The sequence below is a fragment of the Zosterops lateralis genome (assembly GCF_965231275.1).
Source record: "Zosterops lateralis genome assembly, chromosome: 7".
In the NCBI taxonomy this organism is placed as follows: Eukaryota; Metazoa; Chordata; class Aves; order Passeriformes; family Zosteropidae; genus Zosterops; species Zosterops lateralis.
Genome location: NC_139767.1, coordinates 26,393,719 through 26,418,423, shown reverse-complemented (window position 1 = coordinate 26,418,423; position 24,705 = coordinate 26,393,719). Strand labels below are relative to the sequence as shown.

The 24,705-nt window shown below is 40.9% G+C and overlaps 1 protein-coding gene across 1 annotated transcript in view; it reads right to left on the bottom strand.

Annotated features, from left to right (window-relative positions):
* Positions 1 to 2,367: 2,367 nt before the first annotated feature.
* The window catches only part of EPB41L5 (erythrocyte membrane protein band 4.1 like 5), a 48,615-nt gene continuing 26,277 nt past the window's right edge, over positions 2,368 to 24,705 (bottom strand). The window contains exons 14-25 of the mRNA XM_083865340.1: positions 23,304 to 23,346; positions 22,891 to 23,006; positions 13,357 to 13,523; positions 12,765 to 12,859; positions 7,581 to 7,709; positions 6,943 to 7,004; positions 6,217 to 6,327; positions 5,559 to 5,652; positions 4,544 to 4,627; positions 3,665 to 3,700; positions 3,140 to 3,273; positions 2,368 to 2,480 (exon numbers count right to left, since the gene is read on the bottom strand). Coding sequence (XP_083721466.1) covers positions 2,423 to 2,480; positions 3,140 to 3,273; positions 3,665 to 3,700; positions 4,544 to 4,627; positions 5,559 to 5,652; positions 6,217 to 6,327; positions 6,943 to 7,004; positions 7,581 to 7,709; positions 12,765 to 12,859; positions 13,357 to 13,523; positions 22,891 to 23,006; positions 23,304 to 23,346 — 1,129 coding nt within the window. The 3' untranslated portion in view covers positions 2,368 to 2,422. The remainder of the gene's footprint in view (positions 2,481 to 3,139; positions 3,274 to 3,664; positions 3,701 to 4,543; positions 4,628 to 5,558; positions 5,653 to 6,216; positions 6,328 to 6,942; positions 7,005 to 7,580; positions 7,710 to 12,764; positions 12,860 to 13,356; positions 13,524 to 22,890; positions 23,007 to 23,303; positions 23,347 to 24,705) is intronic.

Here is a 24,705-nt window from a genome sequence, read left to right as displayed (position 1 = left end):
CTTGTTATTTGCTGTGATGGCTTGGGAGGAATCTAAGGATGGTATTCAACACGCAGTGCTGGAAAACTGTAAACTTCTGTTATTCCAGTTTTGGGAGGGATTCAAGCTGACAGTTCACAGAGCTCCTGAACCCAATGGGAAGAGCCAAATATCAAACATGCCTAAGAAAATGCTACTGCATTCTGTCTATTTACAAACCCAACACATGTAGCTGGCGAATGCCAGCTCAGCTGCTGAGCAAACAGATGAATAGCAAGTGCCAAGTTTCCACACACAGTCCTGGCTTTGTGCAGGAAGCAGACTGTTGCAGCCATTGCTTCCCTTTTCCTGCAGGAACTTTGCTGGCAACTGCATTATTAATCCAGACTAAGACATTTAATATTCGAATCAGGAATCATCTAGGTTTTAATAAGCAGTAAGGCTCAGATTTAAAAGTATAAAAAAAGCCAATACTCAACTGGTACAGCAATGAGAGAGCTGAAGGGCTGGGAGCAGGAACCCTGTGCCTGGTCGTCCGGCAGTGCGGGAGCGGGACGTGCCCACTGCTGGCTGGAGGGGCACCCGCAGCACCTGCCACCAATCCTGAAATCCTGGTTCCTGAGGCACTGGCTGCCAATCACTGCCTGCAGTCACTCTGGTATGCCAGTCCTAGCAGCTTTCTCTGGTCCCTACATTCCTCTATTAAGGCCTCAGGGGTTTTGAGAAGTGCCAGCAGGCCATCTGAAATCCACGTGGCTTCTCCCTTAACTTGCATTCAGTATCTTACAAAGAGCACGAGAGCAACAGCAGCATGAACACCTTGGTCTGAATGCAGCAGCCTTGCTGGGCCCAGCTTACTTGCAAAACCCAGAGTGGTTTGGTCCAAACCTTTGTTTACACTGAGACATGTGCACGCAGCCAATGGGCAGAAATGAAGTTGTGCATACAGGTTCCAGAACCAATTTTCACATTTAAGTTTGTTTCTAAGAACCACATGCATGTAAGTATTTACAAACAGCAGCACTATGAAGAAAATACTCTCCAACCTCAGTCATATGTACGAACCTCTCCCTCAGAAAGAAAGACCAGTTTAATCTGTGTTTCCCTGCTAGATGTGGGATTCACCATCTTTGTTTCTCCTCCCTCTGACTCTGCATTACTTTTTTCACAGGCTATATCCCCAGGGTCCAGGTGATGATACTGCTGCCCAGAGCTCAAATGATCTCTGAACTGTGTGCACTGTATCCCAAACTTCACCTGAGCACCCAAAGACCTTCACCTGCTCTGTGAAGTGTGTGCTCTTACCTTCCTTCTACAGAGAAGTGAATTGCTTACAGGAATTTTTCATCCTTTTTTTCCAATTTTCACCCTAGTCTTTCTATTGTTTGTTCCACATACAACTATAAGGTGACATTTGGAACAGGATTCAAAGTGGTGTCAAGAACTGATCTAGTTGTACCTCATGCTGCAAAAATATCTGGAAAGTATTCCTAAAGCACAGCAAATGGAAAAAACACTCAGAAACTGCATGAAGAGAAATGAGAAAATTATTTTCCTTTCTAGTCCTAGAAGACAACAATACTAATCAATAAGCAGCTCCTGAATTAATTTGCACTCACACCTTCACCTGCTTTGGCTTTTAAAACATACATATCTCTAGTCTAAAATGCATGTATTTGAAGCATGTAGGAAATGAAATGATCAGTATCAAATGTGAGAACCTCTGCTGTATTCTGCTAATGTTTGGCAGGTAATTTGCATTTTCCTGGTTGCAATGAGCAGCAGCTGAAATCCAGTCTACATAGCTGGTCACTGATAGGACTAGATTTTCCTGCTTTCCAGGTACTGTAATAGGGTGTGCAAAGATTATTTAGGGGGTTAAGGCCAAAAAGGAGAGTATGTGTTGGTAAAACGAAGGAGAAACAGAGGGAATAATCACACAGAAGAAAATGTCCTTGGCTGTAGGGGACAGTCACCAGCACGGAGAGTCCTGTGCAGGACACGGCCACGAGGTGGCCCTGCGAGTTCTCCTCATGCCTGCTGTTCATCATTCCACAGCCATCAGGGCCCCGTGCTCACAGCCCACAGCTCTGCAACACCTTCCAGCAGCACCAGAGCCAGCTCAGGGTAAGGAACAATTAACCCAGCACGACCAGAACACAACTGTTTTCTTTTCCTCAGTTCAGAACTAGCTCCAGTGTGACACTTCACTTCTCCCAAGGCAGACCAGATGTGCATGTGGTTTTACATCCCGGTTCAGGCTGCAATTCCAGTTAGATTGTGATAAATGTAGAAGTCTCTTCCTGGATCCTGGCAAACCAGCCGACTGTCTGACTCCTGTTCAGCACGAGTTTCATCCCAAGCAAGTTTTTGGAAGGATCCCTTGGAAATATGTTAGAAGATTTGAGTTTTTACAAGGTGAGAGTTCCAGAGACTCCTTCTTCTAGAGCTCAGTGGTGAGTAAACATTTTGTTCTTATTGTAGCATCCTCAGTAACTGGGCTAAAAGGGAGGGAAAAAATAAGGCTCTGTAAATACAGTCCTCCAAAAAGGTCTGCCATGATGGATTACAAGAGAGTATTGCTTCAAGGAGCACTCATGGCTGTTCCCCTTGTATCTTAATGAGGCCAACAGACAAACCTTTCTAATGGACAAGTGCAGAAGAGCACACTGAATGAAATGTAAACCAAGTAGTGCCACTGTCATTCTTTAAAGAGGGTCACTGCAAGGCCTGATCATCACTGCCATCATTCTGCCTCACCAGCATTGCAGAATGGAATAGCAGGGGAAAAGGCTTCTACCAATTTGGTTTTTTGACACTCTTATAGCTTGGAAATAATTGGGGGGCACCCCTCTCCACCCCCACCAATCCTCTGGCAAGTACTGAAACATTGTAAAGAGATTTCTCAGAATTTTTTCTGTACCATAACTTTAGTCCAGCATTAGAACATGTCAGCAGATAAGGAAAGGAACTGAAGTGAAATTATAATACACACACATCGGTTTATCTGAAATATTTCAGCTGCTATAAACTGAGACAGAACTACAGTTTATTAGCACAGCAAAACAAGGCACTGTGTCTAAATGGCCACTATGACTATGTCAGTGGAAGCAGTGAGAGTGCCCACACAGACTTGTGGAATGAGCTGAGGAGAACCCACCTTGCAAGGACTTCGGGTGTCTGCTGGGACGGTGTCAATCCAGCTGAGGACATCAGGGTCTCTGTGCTGCCTTTCACTGCCTTCAAAGATAAGGCAACATTATTTCCCAAAGGCCCGTTGGAAATCAGTCCCGTCTGAATGGGGAAGAATGAAACAAGAAACTCAAACACCAGCCAGGACAAGACAAGCTAACTTTTAAAATATGATTTACTTATAAATGGCAAAAATAGGATTCAATAAACCCCAGCCTGGGCTTTACTAAATACAAATTCTTTAAGAAGTTTTATGGCATTTATCTGCAGTAAAATACAGCAAAAATGAAGTTTAGCTATTAACAGGGTATGTTGTCTGATTTACTCCAGCTGAATTAGTTTGCTTTATTTTTGGTCTGGAAGACCTTACTTTATAGACCTTCAAACTATTAAAAATTATTGTATTTTATTATTTAACTTGAACTCCCATTTCTTAATCATGACAAAAGCTTTCGTGTTTTTTTCTTTGTTAAGAAATGGACAAGTAACTCACTGGCACTAACCACCTCGGTGTTACAATGGGCTGAGACACCTACAAAAAGCAAACAAAAGCTCAATTAAAAGGTTGAAGGTAGCTGAGGTAGTTGTCAAAATAGCATTGCCTCCCAAAACAACACCTCCCCCAAAACAATCTCAGATATTTGCCCCTCGTTAGCCTTTGAATCGCGCTAGTGATTAGATGGAGACGCGCTAGTGATTAGATGGAGACGTGGCACCTACTGAACACAGAGCCAGACACTCACTCGGAGCAGTTTCAACTCACTGCTCCCTTCCAAAGGAAAGAATTCATCATCTTTTAGTGCTTTGTGGATAACCTTAATCCAGAGCACACTACTGTGAAGAATTTAAACGTCCTCCTTCTTCCCCCTTTCTCTTGGTGCATACAATGTAACTCCACTTTGCCAGCACAGATTATAAGAGATTTCTTTTTATCTATATAAAAGGCTTGATTAGTACTACAAGTTTACTTTTCAAGTATTTGTGTGTTTATCCATATTTATACAGACATATAGACATGTATATACATATTCCCATATAATTTCTGAATCGTGTATTACTGAACCCTTATGTATCCCCAAAAGTGTGAGAAGCAGGGTGGCACTTGCAGCTCTGCTAAAACAGAACTAGATGACCCTGTGGCACACATACAGGTTCACTCTTCAGGTTCCTTCATTTCCCCTGCAAAGCTGTAAAGTCTACACCCCTACAGCAGCCACCCTGCAGCTGGGGGCAATGTGAACAGTGATCCCTGTCCATCACTTCTTTACACTGCTGCAGATCCAAGCCTGGCAGACAGACACTAAAGCCAAAGAAGAGTTCATGAGTAAAAATCACTGTTATGTGCAAAGGAAGAAGTTTGGGTTTGAAATACATTTACCCGAGGTGTGGCTTCTGTAAAGTCAATTAGATTCTCTGTCTGTGATGTTAAGGAAACGTCCTGGTCATCTGGAGTGCTCTATGGAATAAATCAGTTTTGAATTGAATTCCCAGTAGTAACCACATAGGTCTACTGAATACTCTAGTGTCTTCCTGAGTTATAGACCAGTATCTTTAATGAACACCACTTTTTATCAGGCCTATTTTTTCAAGTGTTTCCATTTACCTTTTTTAATAGCCTTTTAATTTCCCTTATTCTCAGTAAAGTACTGGAAACAACATCATTGGCCTGTAAGCAAGCAGTGAAACCGTCCCTTCCCCTCTGCAAAGGTGGGGTACTGCACCATTCAAAAGGTCAGCAAGGTCTGGAGTGGAGTGTTTGAAGTTGGTGAAATTCATGATTATTCAATGGATCAACTACATAATACTGGTCTAGAGGCCCAACAGCTACAGGGCAAGGTGTTTTGGTCATCCAGAACAACCTGTCAGTCTGCTCAAGTAAAGGCAGCACAGGTCCAATGCTATTGGACTCTGCTTTTCTTTTAGAGAGGGACAAAAGGAAGTTTAATCCCCAACTTCGAGGTCTTCACGGAATCCAGTTAAAAATTACCTTAAGGTAACTAGAATAACAAATGAGCATCTAAATTTAAACTTTTCCTTCTGTGGTTCTTTTGATGGGAACTGCCTATGTCAGAATTTCATCCCTACTGTCTCCTTACTGGAGCATAAGAATCATTGGGATGTAAGGGGCTCCCCGCCAGTGTGAGAAAAACAACCAGTTTAGAAAAATTAAGAGTTACGCCATGAACCGGAAAGGACAGGCAGAAATGGCCTTTGGAAAGATCTGTGCAGTGTCCCTGCCTGCTTCAGAAAGCACTCTCTGGCATTCCCCAGGGCCTGGCATTCACAGAGTTATGAGAGGCATGCAGCAAGGTCTGCTGGGCTTGCCTGGAGGCATCGGGAGCTCAGAATGTGACACAGAAACCTTCCAGGCTGGCAGGTGGTGATACCTTTGAAACAGCAGCCTCCTCAGCTGGAGCCAGATTAGCTGGAATTAGCAGGTCCTCGTGGTTAGAGTCAGCATTGTCCTCATTCAACGTATTACTGAAAGGGGAAAACATTCTCATCAGCACCCTGCCTGGATAGCATGGAACAGGAATGCTTCCCAGATAGCTCAAAACCTTGACACAAGTTCCACGGAGGCAGATAAAAGACTGATGTTTGTATGTTAATGTGAATGCCTTCCAACTACCTCCACAGATTCCTGCTCTCTCTCACAGTGGTTCCAGCTACAGCTGTGTATAGACCCAGCAGTATCGACATGTTCTATCTCAAAGGAGTTTCTTCAGCCCTTGTGTCTAATTTGCCTGAAGCCTTTCCTGTCATCCTCTTATCTCCCTCTTTAGAGCCAGGGGCAGCAGGATGTCAGGAATCTCAGTCCTTTCAGAAGATGAGAGAGATTCACTTACTGCTTGCAAGGATACTCACCCCAAGGCCTGGCCTACACTGATTAACTGCTGCAACAGTAATTAAAAATGCATCCATAAACCTGCTTAGTTAGATGTAGCCTAAATGCTCAGCAACTGCTCCTCATCTTTTCAGGCTTTTTCATCATAATATCCACGTGGTCCCCTCACCCCAGAAACACGTTTCTCCAGAATCACTTACGGAACAAAGGCGTTTGAAGCAGGGATTGCTCTCAGCAGCTCTCTTGGATCTTGAAATACCGGACTGGTTGCTGGGGGACTGCTCTGTGATTTGCCTGACAGGATAATGCTCCTGGCACAGACCAACAAAAAACAAACAAATAGAAAACAGGTACAACCTTCCATGGAAAGCTCTTTATGAATCACTTGTTACAACACAGTTTAGGGACTGCTAATGTACGTTCTATTTGTACATTTTATTTGCAGTATCACCCTCTGCTCTTTGAGGTCTGCCACATGTGCATCTTCACAAATGCTCAAGAAGTCAGACGTAACCTTTTCAACTTTTTCAATGCCTGCAATATTTTCATATTTAATAATTCTCAGGAAATTGTCATTGTCAGGGGTTTATATACTTTTTTTTTCTCCACTAGTAAACATCTACTGTGAACACACCCATCCCCTCTCCCTACACTGAAGCTGTCCACATTTCAGAATAATTAGTGATTGAAATTGGTCATCAAGTATAGGAGAATAAAGAGCATCTGTATTATCTTGTATATAATAAAACTTAGCAGTTATAACCCTGGCTTTCATCTCAAAACTACTTCACACTCATGAGGTTAAGGTACCTTATGCAAGGTAAAATGAAAAGACAACTGAGCCACTGGCAGACCACACTGAACTGCAGGTTCTCAGTTCTGTAGTGGGGTAACTACGCCATGTTTCTTACAGAACTATTCACTACCTGGCAGCAGCTTCCTGAATATTGGAATTCTTGACACCTGTCATGCTGTCTTCTTTTCCAACCTGAGAGGAAGAAATGAATAGAGACATAAATTTCTGATAACCTGTTTCCATCTTGTGTCAGTTCTGAGATTCACAGTAGAACTGAGTGTCTCTATCCCAGCAAAAAAACGTGCTGTTCATCTACAGCTCAGGGACTTAGAACATCAATTTCATGTGACAATTTCAGTGCAGAAATAAAAATAATTCACCAAAGGCAAATAAAATACCATTATTTGCTAAGGAATTTACTACAACATGCAAGAAATCCAGTCTTAGTGACAGAATAATTGCTTGATTAGAAGGAAACCTTTGGAGGTTACCTGTCTTGACCTCTCAAACTAGGGCTTGCACAGAGTCTTTTCCTGTTACCTGTTGAGTACCATCAAGGACAGAAATTCCTCCTTGGACAATCATTCTAGTATGGGACCATTATCACTGTGAAGAAAGGCTGAAAAGCCTTCTGACTCTGCCTTGGACAAGGCTCTTGGAACACCCTTATCTGCACGGGTAGCAGACCTTTACCTTCTCCAACATCGGGCAATTGAAGAGAAATAAAACATTTGAGAATGTCACAGCTCTGTTCAGTTGAGTATTTACCTTGTGCACTGCTTCTGCCTGGGCCTTCAGGATATTGCTTTTGAGATCTGCTGGAAGCCACTTTGCTGCTATGATTGGGCTCTCAATTGCATTGTTAAGACATTTATCTGTCAACTTCACCACTTCATCCTAGACATGAAAACATTTTAATCAGAAGCAGTTTCCACATGGACAAGTCTGGGCTGAAGTTTATCAACATCTCTAAATAACAAGGCTCTGAAGACAGACAAAAGTCAGCAGATTCATACTGAAATTAAAAAGCAATTTTTTCCTTTATTTTGGAACTCAGTTGTAATGCCACAGCAACACAAAGTAAAAAAAAGCACAATGCTTAAATGTGGATATGCAAACTGCTGTGCTAAAAATACAGTGTGCAAGAAATGAAATGCATCCTAAAACTGCAGCCCAGTTTACTGATAGGAGATCAATATCACAGCCATTATATCATGTCAGTGCAGCCTAAGTAAAAGTTGGTAATTTACTCTCAAATGCAAGTTGGAAAGATTTTTAATTTAAAATCCACTTATAAGTTAGACCAAGAGTTTAATTAACGTGCTACTAACTACCTCTCCCACCACTGATTATATCAGAGCAAACTGGCAGCCAGATACATAATGAAGAGAAGTAAGAATGAGATACCTTTCACTACAGTATATTTCATTATGAGAACTGCGTTTCTTAATTATAAAATGTTAATTAAGCATTCAATCTACTAATTGCTATTTGATTAGTGGCAGAAGTTAATTAGCTGAGTGAAAACTAAACCCTGTGACCTTCCTTCTGAGGGTACAACTCAGCAGGGGGAGACAGAGTCCTGCTTTCCTCACCATATGCCACGGCCTAGGGCAGGCTCTTCCCGGGAGGCAAGAGCTGCAGGACTGCCTGGAGCAGGGGCAATCCTGGTGCACTTCTACCCGCACCAACTGCAGCGTGCCCAGGAGGAATGAAGCCCAGTGCAGAGAGAGAGCAGAGCAGGAGAGTTAGAAAGAGGTGAACACCTGTCCCCCCACAGTTCTCCATCCACCTTCAGCTTTTTATATTCCCTGGAGACACTGGTGAGAACTTGCAGTTATTTGATCTTTAGAGAGGGGAAAAACATTTACTTTTTTGGCCTCCCTCTAAATCACCTTTTGAGATATCCAAATAGGATCTTAGGAGACTATCTAAAGGAGAATACATTTTCAAATTTTGACCCCATCAGCAATGAACTTCACAAAATATCCAAGGGTCACTGTCAACATAGAAAGCTATAAGGACCAACAACCAAGTGCTGCTAATGACTATTGCCAGCAGAGGTGCACCTTCACATAATTCATTAAGATTAACAATTATTAAACATTTAAGTACTTTTATTTTAGAGAAGCTGCTGGAATTGTCAAAAGGAGTAATTACAACTGAATTATCGTTATTTGTACAGCTGCAGCAGCCAACTGTGATAATCTGTAAGTCTTTACACTGGACCTCACTGAAGCAGATGCCAGGTATGACAGTACAGTACCTGCACAGCATTTTGAATGCATTATTCCACTAATACAGTAAATCTGATCATTTTAACTGAGCACAGCAGTACACTGGTGCTTGAAGTACCATTTTATTGTTTAACTTCCTCTCAGCTTCTTCCACCTGATCAATTTAATTTGGTCACTCTAGTCTATTAACAATTAGACTCCCTACTTTTGAATACTAATACTAATACTTAATACTATCACAGAATATTCTAATTTACCAGAGTAATAAATTTCATACTGCCAAGGAAGTATTTTCCTCAATATTAATGACCCATTTTTTTCAACCCTATTTTGCACTTGAAAAAAGCCTAGGTGTCTTACAGGTTTTCTAAATGAAAAAAAGCATGTAGCTAGAGGGAAAAGCATCCAACACCTGCTAATGCCTCAAGACATCTAATTTACAAGACATTTTAGTTTTTCACACAAAATGGTAAAGCTGCTGGGGTTTGTTGTTATTCTAGCTCATTAGGAATATTTGTTGTTCCCATGGACTAGACTAACTACACTTGTACTGTGTTCTTCAATCAAAACATGGAGCTAGGCAGTGATGCAAAAAGGCAAGGAAAGATTAAAGGCAGTAACAAGGCATGTGATCCCAATCCTTTGTGCTTTTGAGTTGTGTTCCTGGTGCCACTAAAAATCACTTCGTGCAGGAAGATGGAGTCTAATACAGGCACGTTTTTGAGCATCTTCCATGTATTTACAGATCACAACAAATTCAGAAAAAGTAAACCCTCATGTCCTTGCATTTCTGACTTGGGAGCAGACTTCGAACACAGGCAAACAGGGTGAACCTTTATTGTTCATCTCCCTTCAGAAGCTGATGAAAGCAGAGCGTTGGGGTATTTAAAGCTATTTGCTCTCTTTGTCAGATCTGGTCACTGCACTAGTGAAAGCTGGGAAAGGACAAAGTCTCATTCTTCCATCCCAACAGATTTTGGCAGTGAGCAGCAGAGAAGAATGAAGCCATTCATTCCCTCCCTCGCTTCCTCTTTTTCTCCAGAAGAACAGGGGTAGCTGGATAAATATTTCCCTATCAAAGAAATCAATGAGGATTGATTGATTGAGAGTACAGAATTACATAAAGATGACTGTCAGGCCATCTCTGTCCCCTGATAGAAAACAGTTAAAGATTTTTAATTAACAAAGCCGAAGTGAGTTGGCATATAACAGTGTCATGAAGTTCAGGATGCAGCTCTACCTTCATAAGCAGAAAGATAACACTTTCCCCCAATGCATTTTACCAAACCTCTGTAACAGTTTCTACATGTGCTGAAATTCGTAATCACACACCTTCAGAGAGAATGCTGCAATACTGCATTCCCTCTGAAATAACAGTAAGCTCCAGAACCTAAACTTATTGCAAGGTTTTAGTGGATATATTGCAGTCCCATGCAATTCTGCCAGAACAGGATACCACAAACACTTCTTTTACTAACAGATAAAGAAGAAAAGTAAGTACAGGAGAGGAGCCCATAGGTATATTTTATAACAAACACCATAAATGAAAGCTTCTGTGTTTTCAAAAGTAGCCTTCAAAGGCAGGAAAGAAAGTATTTTAACAGTGACTTTCAGGTCACCAGTCTCTTAGGACTGGTTTCCAAACCATTAAACTTCCTCTCTGAAGGGTGTGCTCATTTGGTGCTACTGTAACCTACATGTCTTTGCAATCTGAAGCATTGGGAATTTCAAGTATGCAGAGAGTCTCTAATATTTGTCTATCTTTTTTAAACAAACACTCTCAAGTGACTACTTGGTAAGCTACATCATAGGCAGAAAAGTTTTATTCTATCTCTTCCACCCTAAAAAAATTTCCAATTATCTACCCTTACATTTGCATTCCCTTCTTGAAAGCTGAACTGTGTTTTACCCACCTATTGGCATACTGTTGATCCATACTTCTCTGTTATGCAATTGTTGTTGCTCTCTAATCAGGTTACTGTCCCCCCAGTATCTCCAACCTCTAAAGTTACTCGGCACTTCATGTGACAGCAGCTGGATGTCTGTGACTGTTCTGTATTGGGATCTGTTTGTTAGATTAGCTCATTACAGGAATCTCAGCTTGCTTATTATAAATCAGTCACTGAAAAAAAAAAAAAACTGAAACAGTTCTGGTCCATTCTCTTCAATGAACTAATTAAATGTTTTTCTCCTCTCTCTCTCTGAGCTAAAGTGGAGCTAAACACGCCAAAATATTCTAAAATAAACTGTCTTCATTTGCTTTAGCTTATGTAGAAGCAGTGTTGCAGCATAACAGGGCCTACAGTCTACTGACTAATCTCCTTAGAGACGGGGTAATCTTTGTAATGCACTCACCAAGCAGAGAGGAGCACCAGGCAGCCCTGAGAGCAGCCCTTAAAGGGGACATGAGCCAAGCAGGCTGCAGCACCACCCACAGCAGCAGCCTTCCCTCACATGGAGGTGGAAAACAAACACTTAGGAGTGGGCTTAGGTCAAACACACACTGCTACACACCTCCTCCTGGCACCTGGTTCTGTTACTATTGAGGGAGCAAGAAAAATCATAGCTGCTTCACTCAAAGTTAGATAAATCCTCCGGCCTCCCTGCAAGGGAGGGTAGCTTAAACAAAGATAACACTGTCAGGTGTTTCACTCTCTCTGCTTACCCAAAACACAAAAATCTCCCAAAGCTTTTGCATCAGAGAAAGCAGAGTAATGGAAAACTGAATTTCATTTTTAAAAGGTCATTAAAAAAACCCAGAAGAATATCCTGTCTGGGGGCAGTTGTCTGATAACCAGTGAATCCATCAAAGTTCACAGCTATTGTAAGGGAGGATCCTGGCCTCTCTATCCCTTCTAGTAACACTACTTATTTTCACCATGGCCCTGGCATTTCTTTGATCCTTTCCCTGAACCTATTTAACTCACTATTTACCAACTTAAAGAGCAAACTGAAAACCTAAAGAAATCCAGCACCTCAACAAAAAGTTCAAAACAAAGGCAGAAAAAAAATCGCTTGTCAGTTTGTAGATACATTTGTTCACTGAAACCTGCAATGATTCCTGGCAGTGAAAGAGGAGAGAGGGAAGCTGGGGAAGAAAGAGTGAAGAGGAAGGAGGGAGAAGAGAGCTCTCACCCTGTCCAGGGCACTCAAGCTTGTACTTTGGCTCAGCTGCCCGTGAAGTGCTCAGAGGGATTTGAGAGCAGTAAATCAAACCACATCACCGCTCTTTGCGTAAACACAGAGCACTAACACCTACATCAGAGAGCAGGTACAAACTGTTACTTAACAGGAGGGATGGATCATCAGCAAACTTGACTCAAAACAAAACGTCAGAACAACCTTCTCAGAACTGAAAAATGCCAGGAAAGCAGCTCAGCCCTTCCAGAAAGAGGATGAACCATCCAACACCACACAGGTAGTAACCTACAGATAAAGACAACTGAGAAATATTTCAAGCATTTATGCCTTTTACTCCCACTGATTTTAGAAAATCTCACCAGGCTGCAGTCTGCACATGTACCTCTGCCCCCATCTTTCTCTCACTGCCCTGTCACACACAGGTTTATATATCATAAAGCCTTTGTATTTCCCTGTATTACTCGCTCATAGTCTTAGAAGTCTTGCAAACAGGCCAAGGCAAGTGGAAGACTCTTCAGAATGATCTGAACAAAATTCAGGACAGTAGCAGGGGGAATGAAGGCCAATTAATTACCTGTACATTTATGTTCACGTTGGGACGCTCAGTCGGCACGGGGCTGCTGCGCTCTGTCTCCAGCTGTTTCAGTTTCAGGAATGTGTCTTCAAATGCTGAAAAAGACAAGAAAGATATCATCTTCCTCATGTTACCATGGAGTTACTTGACTTGTAACTTGCACTATATTCCTAAATACAATTACATAATTTTGAAGTAGTGCCAAAAAGCACAGGGGTGGGGGAATCTACTTGCTGAAGCTCTGATGCAAATATCAATCCTGCAGATTGTGTGCATCAAATCACAGCACTGCACTCCTGGGAGCTCCTTTGCCCAGCCATCCTCCCAGGGAGCAAACAGAGAGTCAATTGCTTAGATAGTGGCACTTTATTGTACTTGTGGAAAAAGTCACATCCAACAAAAAACTGACTTTTCCCTTGTATCTCTGTCCTTGTTGTTCTAGTAATGAGTAAAATTGTCCTTATGCATATAATCTAAGGGAGCTTCCTAAAACAGTTCCGCATTTTTAGTAAGGAAACAATCTCATATCAACCTAATTATTTAATCGTGGTCTCACACATCATAATAGGGAAAAATCTGTCAATTTGCTTACGATCAGAGTCTGCTTTTTCTGCAGCAGTTTCCTTTGTGCCAGGAGGAGGGCAATTCACAGCCTCTTCTGAATCTCCCGTTGCCAAGCCAACAACTGGACGGCCCACGGCATCATCCACACAAGTTTCTGGCAACTCTGCGCTGTCTAGCAAATCAACAAGAGGTGTGCTGCAAAGGCAGAAAGATGGGCAGAGAGATGCAAAATCACATTACCACTCTTCCTGTAACAAGAAAAAGCTTTAAGACATGCAATCTCTTTCTTCCAAGCTGTCTTCTGCTGACCAGTCACAATCTAGAAAAGTAGTAACTAACAGACATTGGATTTCAGCAAGCTTAAGAAACATGAAAAACAGAGCACTTCATGTCTGTATAAGTGACTTTGTAACAGAACAGGTCCATGTTGCCTGCTGTGGCATCACATAGCAGTGGAAAAAGTGAAGAGAGAAGGAGGGAAGTTTTTATCCATGAAATACACTTTTTGGAACAAACACTTGAAGTTTTTCTAGGTACCTTTAGGATTTTCATAAGACAAAAAGAAACGTTAGGGGGAGGGAAGTTGGTATCACACAAAGCTGTTTGTACAGTACTTCACCCAACACTGGTAAGCAGAACAGAGGGCAGAAGGGTGCACTGCACAGGACTGCACTGACACTTACTGTCAGGCATACCTAGAACCAGTTCAGTTTTGTTAACTTAGGCAGAGCCATGAATGAAACCGTAGCAGTCACAATGTTTCAAGAGAACCACAGCATGTACTCTGTACTCTGTCAGGATCACTTGTTTCACCTCTTTTGGTTTCTGGTGGAAATGTCTCCTTTTAATTTTGCCCTATGAGCTGCATTTTCAATGAACAAGGAAAAACAATTATAAAAACAAAAATATTATGATGCTTATGTTGTGCAAGCAGTCAGGAATCTCATACATTCCCCTAGAGCTTGGGAAAAGCTAAAGCCATGCTAACAGCAAACTAACACACAGAGAAATCACTGCTGCACAATGCAATGGTTAATCAGACAGCCTGTGCACAAAACTTCAGCTTTACAGCTGCCCAGTTCAATCAACAATCACTCTCACAGTTTGGCTGCAATATTGATTTAAGAAGAAAACCCTATCTATCAAACCCTTTTGTAAATTCTGTCCCAAACAGGGGAACAATGATATCAAGCCCATACCCACCACAACAGAACAGAACCTACTCTACAGACAAGGGAAGTTTTCTACTTGACAGTTTAGACCAGCTTCTCCCTAATCCCTACCAGGTTAGTGCCTCATGCCTTTCTCCAGCCCCTGGAACCTGGAAGCAATGCCATGTTGCCACTACAGAGGCCCCAGGAAAAACTCCTTCCCTTCCAGCTCAAGCACACAAAGAACCTTTTTAATGTTAAATATATACCTCTGAAACACATTACAGGATATCGCTGTTCTGGTGCTAATAATGTACGAATCATTGTAAGTCAATTAATTGCTGTAAGGCAAATTGAGGTCACTGGCTTGATTCTCTTAAAGCAGTGGAATAAGAAGGTACTAGCAAAGCAAATAACAGGAAAATTTTTCAACCTCCTGTGCCATCTCTCTCTGCACCACTAATAGGAAAAGGCAAACAGCACACAATCTTGCAGAGAGGGAATGATGGATACAGAGATTAATTTTCAGAACTAACAAACAGGAAGACATGCTCTTCCAATTAAGGCAACAAAGAAAGTGAGACTGAATTCCATATACCTGCATTTACCCCCACACAAAGGGAACTTTGCATAGTAAAAAGTGCTGGGCTTTATGTCTTCAGATCAACTTCTACTATCATATTTTAAGAAATACCCTCTGGGAAATGCTGATGAAAGATACCAGGAGTTCCAACCATATAAATAATTATGAGTATAGGAATAGTGAAGGATTGTAGTGCATGTGAATGTTTGTCAACCCATTAATAAGTCATTGCATGCTCAGGGACCTCACACAGTTAAGGGAGTAGGTACTGCATTACCCCTTCTTTTTGCCTGGCCCATATATTGGTATAAATATGTACCACACAGCATTCAATGTATAACATAACTGAGAAAGCTCTCAGTTAAAAATGGTGTGGGTTTTAACTTCCTAGTTGAAAAGCAAAGCAATACCTCATGCTAGTTTGTGAAATACAATCTTCAAAATACAGTAGCCAAGTCCTACAAAAGAGGTTGTTCTCCTGGAAACAATCTGATTTTCAACAGCATGAAGTACCATGAAAGATCATTTATTTTTTCAGACTGGTAGTGACACAGAATAGTCTCTCACATAGACTTTGCAAAGTAGGACAATAGCATGAAATTCTTTGTTAATTTTCTTAGCTTTGGGGCAACCAATGTTGTATGTGAAGGTAAGAAGAATAGTGAATTTGAGCCTTTTCAAATTGTTTTTGCCTAAACAAAAATGCACATTAAAAAAAACCCCAACAACAACAAACCACACACATACACAAAAAAGCTCCCTTTTACAAGTGAGGAAAGCAAAGGAAAAAGCCCTGGGAATGCAAGATCCTAGAAAAGGAGACAGCTCACACACTGAGTTTGTAATCAAGTCCCATATTCCAAGATTTCTGCTGTCTCCCATTTGTTCAAAGATAATTCCAAATACTGACATAGCGTAATATATACAAGCCAACAACTACAGGAAAGGAAAGGAAATGTGCTTAGGAAAATGTGCTGACTGCAGAACCTTTGGGCATATTAAGCAAAGATCTGCCACCACAGAAAAACATCCATGTGCTTCCTCATTGCAATTCATAGAGGACATGACCTGATCCTGTAAAAATGCAGCTTGGTGGCGCTGGTTTCAGTGTGATACAATTTCTCTGTCTGCTCTTGACAGCTGTCACCCACCCTAATAGAGACCAGGATAACAATTCTCCCCAAGTCATGAAGTCTTATCAAAATAATCCCAGCACACAGGAAAATGGGCCCTCAGGATGTATGCAAGAGTCAAAGCCACGTGGCAAAAACATGCAACAGATATCATACTGAAATAAACCAGTTCTAAAGGCAGATGGGTTTCAGGCTGCTTCCCCGTTCTGAATCTGTCATGGAAAAAATTTGCTACAAAAACCTGAGCTACAGCTTTGATTACCAAACATGCTGCAAATTCCAGGGCAGTCCATGATCATCAGCAGGGTCACCAGCCCTCTGCTCAGCACTGGTGAGACACCCTGGAGGGCTGTGCCCAGCCCTGGGCTTCCCAGGACAAGAGACACATGGATATACTGGAAGGAATGCAGCAAAGGGCCACAAGAACAACAAAGGGTCTGGAGCACCTGAGCTCCAGGTGAGCCTGAGAGCTGGGACTGTGTTCAGCCTGGAGAGGGCAAAGATCAGGAGGATCTCACCAATGTGTATAAAAAACCTGATGGAGGGAGTAAAGACAACAGTCAAACTCTTCTCAAGGGGGCCCAAAGAAAGGACAAGAGGCAATGGCCACAAACTAAATACAGAAAATTCCACTCTAAAATATAACCCTAACCACAAGAATAAAACCCTGACTTTTCTTCCCGTAAGGTTGGTGAAACAGTTCTCTGGAGAGTGTGAAGTCTCCATCCTTGGAGATACTCAAAACCTGGCTGGCATGGTCCCAAACAACCTGCTCTTACCATGGGGTAGACTGCCTGATCTCCAGAGCCATCCTCCAGCCTCAACCACTCTTTAATTCAGCGACAGCTACACAAAACTTCTCTGACACCCAAGGACTCAGTCACTACTTGCAGTGGCCTGACCTTGACAAAAGCACATCTGAACTTAAAATTGCAATAAAAGAGTGATTTGATATTGCAGCAGTGTCCTTGCATTTTAAATACAAAACTATCCCAAATTCCTCCATTCAAATTAGTGGCTTCTTCTCCCTCAACTATATAGAGATTATATGATATTGTAAAATTAGCTAACTTATTTTTGTTTGCATATTCTCATTTAACTTTATAAATAAGAAAGAAACAAATGGGTTTGCTTCACTCCAGAAGTTTACCACATCCAGCATTCAAAACCTAAAACTAAAAAAAGCATAAGAGATTGTTCCAATCAGCTTGGGAGGTGTCACAGATCTTAAGTTTACAGCTTGCTCATACTTTTTTTTTTCAGCAGAGTTGTAAAACAGATTCATATTTCATTAGCAAAACTCTTTCCCTCCATCAGATGTGGGGGTGAGGAGATGAAAATATCTCAGGCAATATTAAGTTATGTCCTGGCTGACACTTCTTGCTTCTTCAGGTCAGGATATCTGAAAATGTTTTTTTATTTCTGGGTTCTGTGGCAATTTGAAACATAATGAAATAATCTGAAAATCATTCAAACAACTTCTTTATCCTAAAAGCTTAATATAAATTAACTTTAAAAGCCCTCAGTTACAACTTTTCCTCCTTTTTTTTAATAGGAAAAGACTATTGCAATTTAAAAGCAACAGACTTCAGAAAACACAGTGTGTTCAAGGGTAAAGGATTGTTCTTCATGTTGTGAAAGCCCCCGAGAATACCAATGAGCCATGAAGCTTGGAGTCTTAACCTCTGACTTAACAATTAACCTCCTGGATCATATGGTAGGAGTGGTGTTTGTCAGGAAATCTTTGTTTCTTTTCAATTGCACCAGAGAAGCAAAAAAGAAAGAAAAATCTGTAAAAAGCAAAACCTTATAATAAAAAAAAAAATTACTCTTTGCCTTTTTGACAGTTCTGATAAATTTATTCTTTAAAAATTGAAAATAATTCTATACCATTTCCAAACAATAATTCTCAGAGAGTCTTATTGAGAGAAAAAAAAAAAAAAAAGGTTAGTTTTCAGATCAACCATGTATCTTAGATATTTTTACATGATCATGGTTCAAAAGTAGGGGCAGTTACATCCTCTATTTCTTTTAGGCTTTTGAAACCACATTATAACCCACCAGTTGCTATGTAGTTTATAACAAATGTGACTTCCTGCATGGCTCTCAAACCCAGCTCAAAAAAAAAAAATAAAAAAAAAATCAATCTTTTGGTCATTAAGAAAAACTTTACCCCAATTTTAAAAATCTATCTATACACACACATAGATAGATATATATTGTTTTTAAAGTAAGGCTGACGTGTGGCTTCTGGTCTATCCATGTTTTTCTTTAAAGACTCAACACCAACAGCACAATCTGCAAGGCCTTGGTAACAAAAGCTTTTCCCCCTGTGCAGTCAGCTCCGTGTCCGTTGTGGTTATCCCGGGTGAGCCCGGGAGGCGATGTCCCAGCCCCAGCCCCGGCGGGGCGCGGTCAGAGGCTGGTGATGGTGGCCTGCACCGCGCAGGTGGCGGCGCCGCGCAGCCCCGCGTTCCTGGCGTTGCGCTCGTGGACGAACGCGGGGCTCGGCCCGCCCGCGGTGCGGCTCCTCGGCGGGGCCCACGCCTCCCACGCGGCTCCACCACGGTCACTGCGGCCGGCGGCGTCGGGGGGCCTGGAGCGGTGGGGAGCGGGAGGGGAGAATTAGTCAACGGGCACGGAGGAGGAACGGGGTGGAGAAGTAAAGCAAAGGCGAGGATGAGAGGATTGATGCGAAAAGATGAGGAAAAAGGAAGGTGAAGAGGCATGCAAAGTACACGTGCACATGATGATGCTGCCAAATAAACCCCTTCCTGCACAGCATCGTGCACCTTTTTGTACAAGTTGAAATTGACAAGTGAAGCTCTCTCATGTATATGTTGCTTACACTCTCCAAATGTAAAGCACTTAATATTTCAAAAGGCTTCACAGAACTAAGCAAGAATCATGTGAGTTTTACAGGTGGGAGAAAACAATGTGATGGAGGACCAGATCTCAAGTACACAGCATATTTAATTTGCAGAAAACAAGTTTAAGTGGCAGCTCTAAATGTACACCTGAAACAAACATCTATAAGCAGTAACAGTTTTCAAAGTGACTGGAAAGTTCAGATTCTAAAGCAAATTTAAAAAAAAAGGAGAAGAAAATAGAAACTCAGAAAAAATGAGCACTACTGTGCAGGAGCAAACAGCAGAGGAACAAATCATCCACAATTTAGGTGACTAAGGGATTAATACTATTGAAGAAGTTGCCTGCAGCTATAACTTGGATTAATATAATTTAGCTGGATAAGAACTATTTTACAAGATGTCACAACACAAACTCAGACCTCACTTTCTAATTTTGCATATGAAGGCATAATGGTCTGTAATTTTTAAATTTAGAATTCCTAAAATCAAACCTACAGAAATGCCGTGTTACAGTTACGGCCAGTCTTTGCCACAATTGATATAAAGTCCTCCAAAAGCTACAGAAAGGAGCAAAGGAGAACGCTCATCACTTTAGACAGCGTTTTGAAAAATACTATAATGCAGGAGCCCCTAGCTAGGAAGCTGAAAGGCTTTAAGCACAAACATCTCCAAAGCAGCAGCGTTAAGCAATTAACTGAAAACAGTCACATTTTAAAATACTTAAAAAATGAACAACAATCTGTTCGCTGTTGTCTGTGTAGCACTAGGGTGCTTCACTGGTATGTTTTAAGAAAGGCTGATAAAAGGTATAGTCACATATCAAAAAAGTGCTTGGAAAAAAGCACTTCATAAACTACTGACTAAGGAAATTCCTAAAACAAAGGTATTTCTTCAGTTTAATGTAAAAGATTCGACTTAATGAGCCAAATCTAAACAAAGTAGAAGGATTGTTGCTGTTCACACAGAGGGGTCAGACGGCCTTCAGCTCAAATTCCACCTTCTCATGTTCCAGAACAGCCAAGCAAACAGCTGAGTTGGAAGATCACACGTGTTAAGGCAGGCAAGCAGAAAAGCATGCAGGATTCACAACAGTGGTAAATGATTAACATTCAGGGATAGTCCTCCTTTAGAAAAGAGACAGGATTTATACGAAGGTCACCCATGTGTAAATTTAGAATTTTGGTTTTTGTGAAATACACCAAGGAAGTGACCCGTGAATACCGAGGGCTCCAATCCCCAACAGTTCATTCCTTTATTTTACCATTTATCTCACGTATGTGGTTAAGGGAAAGCTACATCCACTAGCAAAACCCCCCAAAAACCTCCTTACTTATCACACAGTGATGAAGTAAATATTATATCTTTAATCTTTGTCTGCTGTCCTAATGTAGGAGAAAAAAAAAAAAAGCCTCTTGGGGAAACTTAGAAAGAAACTGATCACGTTTTAGGTTTCCCAAACTTGCAACTAATATTCCAGATCATTTTCAGATCTGCAGGTCAGTACAGCTTTCCTGTACTGACAATTTAACAGGAATGAATCAAAGTTAAAAAAAACAAAACAAACAAAACAAAACAAAACAAAAAAAAACAAAACAAAAACCCAAACAAACCAGAAATACTAAAATCCTTTGTATCTGGCAAAGTACTTTCTACAATCTGGCAAAATTGCTGTTGGCAGCTGCAGCATTAACATTTTAAATTAAAGGAAACACTAACACTAGGAAGGGATCTAAGTTGCAAGGTAGCCAATACAGGCATCTGCCAAGCAGAGTACAGAAACCCAGGAGGTCAGGACCTTACTTCTAAACCCCTTCAATCTAACTATCTACAAAATCCACAGTCCAGAAGATTTTGGTGTTCTCAACAATCTTTGGCAAGCTCTTTCTAAAAGAAGACTATTTTTCTGACAGAAAGCAAAGATAATTCATGCAGAAAGAGGCCAATTAAAGACAGTAGCAGTTGAAAGGAGATCTTGTTAGCAGCACCGAGACACCCTTGCAGGCACAATAGCCAAGTCACAGCTCCCAGCAATAAATATGTATGTTCTGGCAATTACATTAACCTAAACCCACTTCCCATCTAGGAAACCAGAAGGTAGCTCCTAGCTCCACTCCTGACTCAGCTCCAAACTGTTGTCTTTTTCCTACAGCTGGATTTACCCTTTATTACAGGCAGTACTGTTTCCAGTGAACACAGTAAAACCAGAAGACAGCTACTTTCAGTAACAATGGCTCAAAGAAACGTAACACAGACACAGTAGAAGCACTGCACTCTCAATTAAAATGCATGATTTGCCAAGAAGCTTGTTTTCTTTAGGACACACTGTTTTGGGATACATGCAGGTGTATTTTGCATTCACTCCCACTCTTCTATACAAACACTACATCCTGCAGCAGCTGGCATGTAAGCTGAGATTCCAGGACAATGTTAAGACAGACAGGCTCAAGTTCTCAATCCTAAGAACAGGCATAATAAACCCAAAACTGAGTGGCTATAGAGCCCTCTCTGCTTCAGAACCAAAGCAGAGGGATTTAAGTAAGCAGCAGCAGCCTTGCAAACATGAGCAGGAACATCAGCACAAATCAGGTACCCAACATCTGGAGCCAAGTCAAAATTTCCACCAAAGGAAATACAGGTGTCTAGCAATCATCTTGCAATTAGGCCAAAAGAATTAAAAATAAAACCATATTGAGAATGCTGAAGAATAAAGACGCCACCACCTTTCACCCACCACCACGGAAGGAATCGAGCGATCAACAGGATCCCACCATAGACAAGCACAGATTTCAGATACTAGATAAATCAAGGGCAAAAGAAAGAAAAACAGCATTGATCATATGTTCTGATTGAAATGTCAATAAAATGCAACTCAAAGTAGAATTACCATGCCCTTTATCATTCAGAATTGATAGCGTTAAAAGTCTTCAAATGAATACAATTTACAAAATTAAAGTACATTTGTCACAGCATCATTAGAAACAGGTATCATCTACTTGTAAGAGATACTGAAGCAAAGCAGATTCATACGCCTGACAATGGGAGAAAGACCCTTCCTCCCGAGGGCTGAAACTGCTTAGGATAAGAGCTTGGGTGTCACTCCATTCCACCATGACTGCCCCTGATGAGTCTGGCAGAAACCAGAATTTGCCTTCTTGGATAAACCATAGGCACTGAGGCCAAAGAAATTAAGATAACGTGCACAAATACTGGGTTGATATATGCCAGTTTTGGTAGAAAATAGCTTTGCAATTTAGAATTAGTTTAAGAAAAGATAAATGACATGTACATTTATCTATCTTCAAACAAATCCTCTTCATTTTGAGATGCATCTAATCCATAAAACAAATACTCTGATTACATGAAATCAAAGCTCTTATCTTCAGCTTCTGTCATTTTCCTCAAGCTCCCATTCTATACCCAAGCTCATGAGAAAAGTCAGTTTGCCTATTTCAGAAGGTTCAAAAGACAATTTACAAGGATACCAGTTTACAAGGTTCTGTATCATCCTAAGGATCAAGGTAAGTCCTTGGACCCCATGATACCAAGCAAAGGGTTACAGGCTTATGGCAAAGGACACAGCTGTCTCCAAGACTTGAAAATTGTCCTTTAGCCCCTGAAGAAATTTTCTTTTGGTTGGCAGTGACTAAGCCTGTTGTCCTCACCTCTCACATGCAATTCATAGGAAGAAATCAGCTGCATCATTCCTAACTTGATTGTCAACTTACATTAGAGATACAAGGATGGCAGCTTATTTAAGTACAGATAAAGGAAAAACTACTTGAATCATGCATAAGTGAGCAGATTTCCCAGCAAAGCTGAACATACCACTTCTTATCCTGCTGGCTGGCTCCTGGGCTCCTTGGGAGGTTTTCTATTTCCACTAAGACTGGCGCAGAAGGAACTGCTGTTAGGACAGGAAGGTTTGGCTTGGCATTCCAGCTCTTTGGAGACAGAATATAAACAAGTTATTTTACACAAATTAATGAAGTGATGACACATTAAAGTGAACAAAACATATCAATACTTCTTAAGCATAAAGCTAAAGCAAGGCCATTTTCTTCCCTTACTTCTCTAGCACTGGGTGTCTATGCCCAGTCTTTTCCAGCACTGTACACAGTTAATAGTTAACTGTAATATTCAATTACAGGTCAATCACTGCATTTCAAGAGCAAATAACAAAATCTTCAAATCTGTTGAGACACATGAAAATTGCCTTTAGAAAGAATGAGAGTGCTTACTTGTGATCCATTAGTTTGGCTGATAATAGCATTGTTTGCAGCACTGAAAGACAGAATTTAAAACTGAATCAGATCAACAAATTGCTTTTGCAGGCTGGTAGAACTGTAAGGACTTTCAGAAAGAAACAGAGTCTAAGATATTTCCAAAATATTGATCTCTTTTCACAAAATCCTTACAAACTTCTGCTTTAGGTCAGCTGTCTCACTCTAGGTAACTAAGGGTATCAAGCTTTTTTTTTCCTTTGTTCAAGCTGTAGTTTATCTGTAACTCATCTGTTTTTAACTATTCCTTTCCTAAACCAGTTTGGTTTAAAAAGTTTTTGTGATTCAGCAGCAAGATTTCTAAAGCAAAAGTTGTATCATTTTAGTTAAAACACCCAGCAAAATGTGACATTGTCAGAAGCTCACCTACATGCTGTAGATAATATGTTTGTTCCATACCTAGAATCCTCCTGATTTGATGTTTCACATCACAAAAGTTTATCAGAAAAAAAGTTTCTTCTGCATGCAACCTCTAATGGGCTTAAAAGCAGCTATTCAAATTTACATGCACAGCAAATCAGCACAGCATTAATAATAATTTTATGATATTAAATATTTACTACATTTGATGAATTAAATAAGACCCATATCCCTATTCTTGATAGTTTCTGAACCCACAAGAGACATTTCACATTTTTGAGAGACTTAAAAGCAGTAATTATGCATTATAGATTCCATGCAAAGCAAACTTTTTCCCCAGACATCTAATCTTTTAAAAAAGGTTCCCACCTCCTATGACCTGTTACTTTTCTGATTTATGGTCTGGACAACAGCTACCCAACCTGGCAAGCTGACAATTCAAATAGATTTCTGTATTTACTTCAGTGACTCTTTAGACTTATTTAAAACATCATTATGTCAACACTGAACAAGCTGTCCCTTGCCTGTTCCCCCCTTCACCCTCTCTCTGTTGAGAGAATGTGGAGGCTACCCCAGAATTACCAGAAGTATTAAGGAATGCCTTCTGACTAGCACATTCCCCTGTGCTGGGTTAACACAATAGAAGGGAACAACATAAATCTTTCATGATGCATTTCAATTAGCAACACTGGAGTGTAGAGTTTCAGAAGTGGCATAGCTTGCTGTGGAGACACAACAGTGCCACACCTAAGTGCAGATCAGGAGACTGCAGTCTTATCAGGACGAGAAACTGCACATGAAGTTTCTCTTCCCACTCTCAGAATGACCTAAGCAACCTGAAACTCAGAGAAGGGCACGACAAAACAGCATGACTAGAGCACTAATTAATCAAACAGTCACATTTTGCATGCAGAGGATTTTAACGACACCCAGTTTTGAAGATACTTTCCCATTATATAGAAAGAAAAAACAGTACAAGAAGTCACACTGCAGCCTTGTC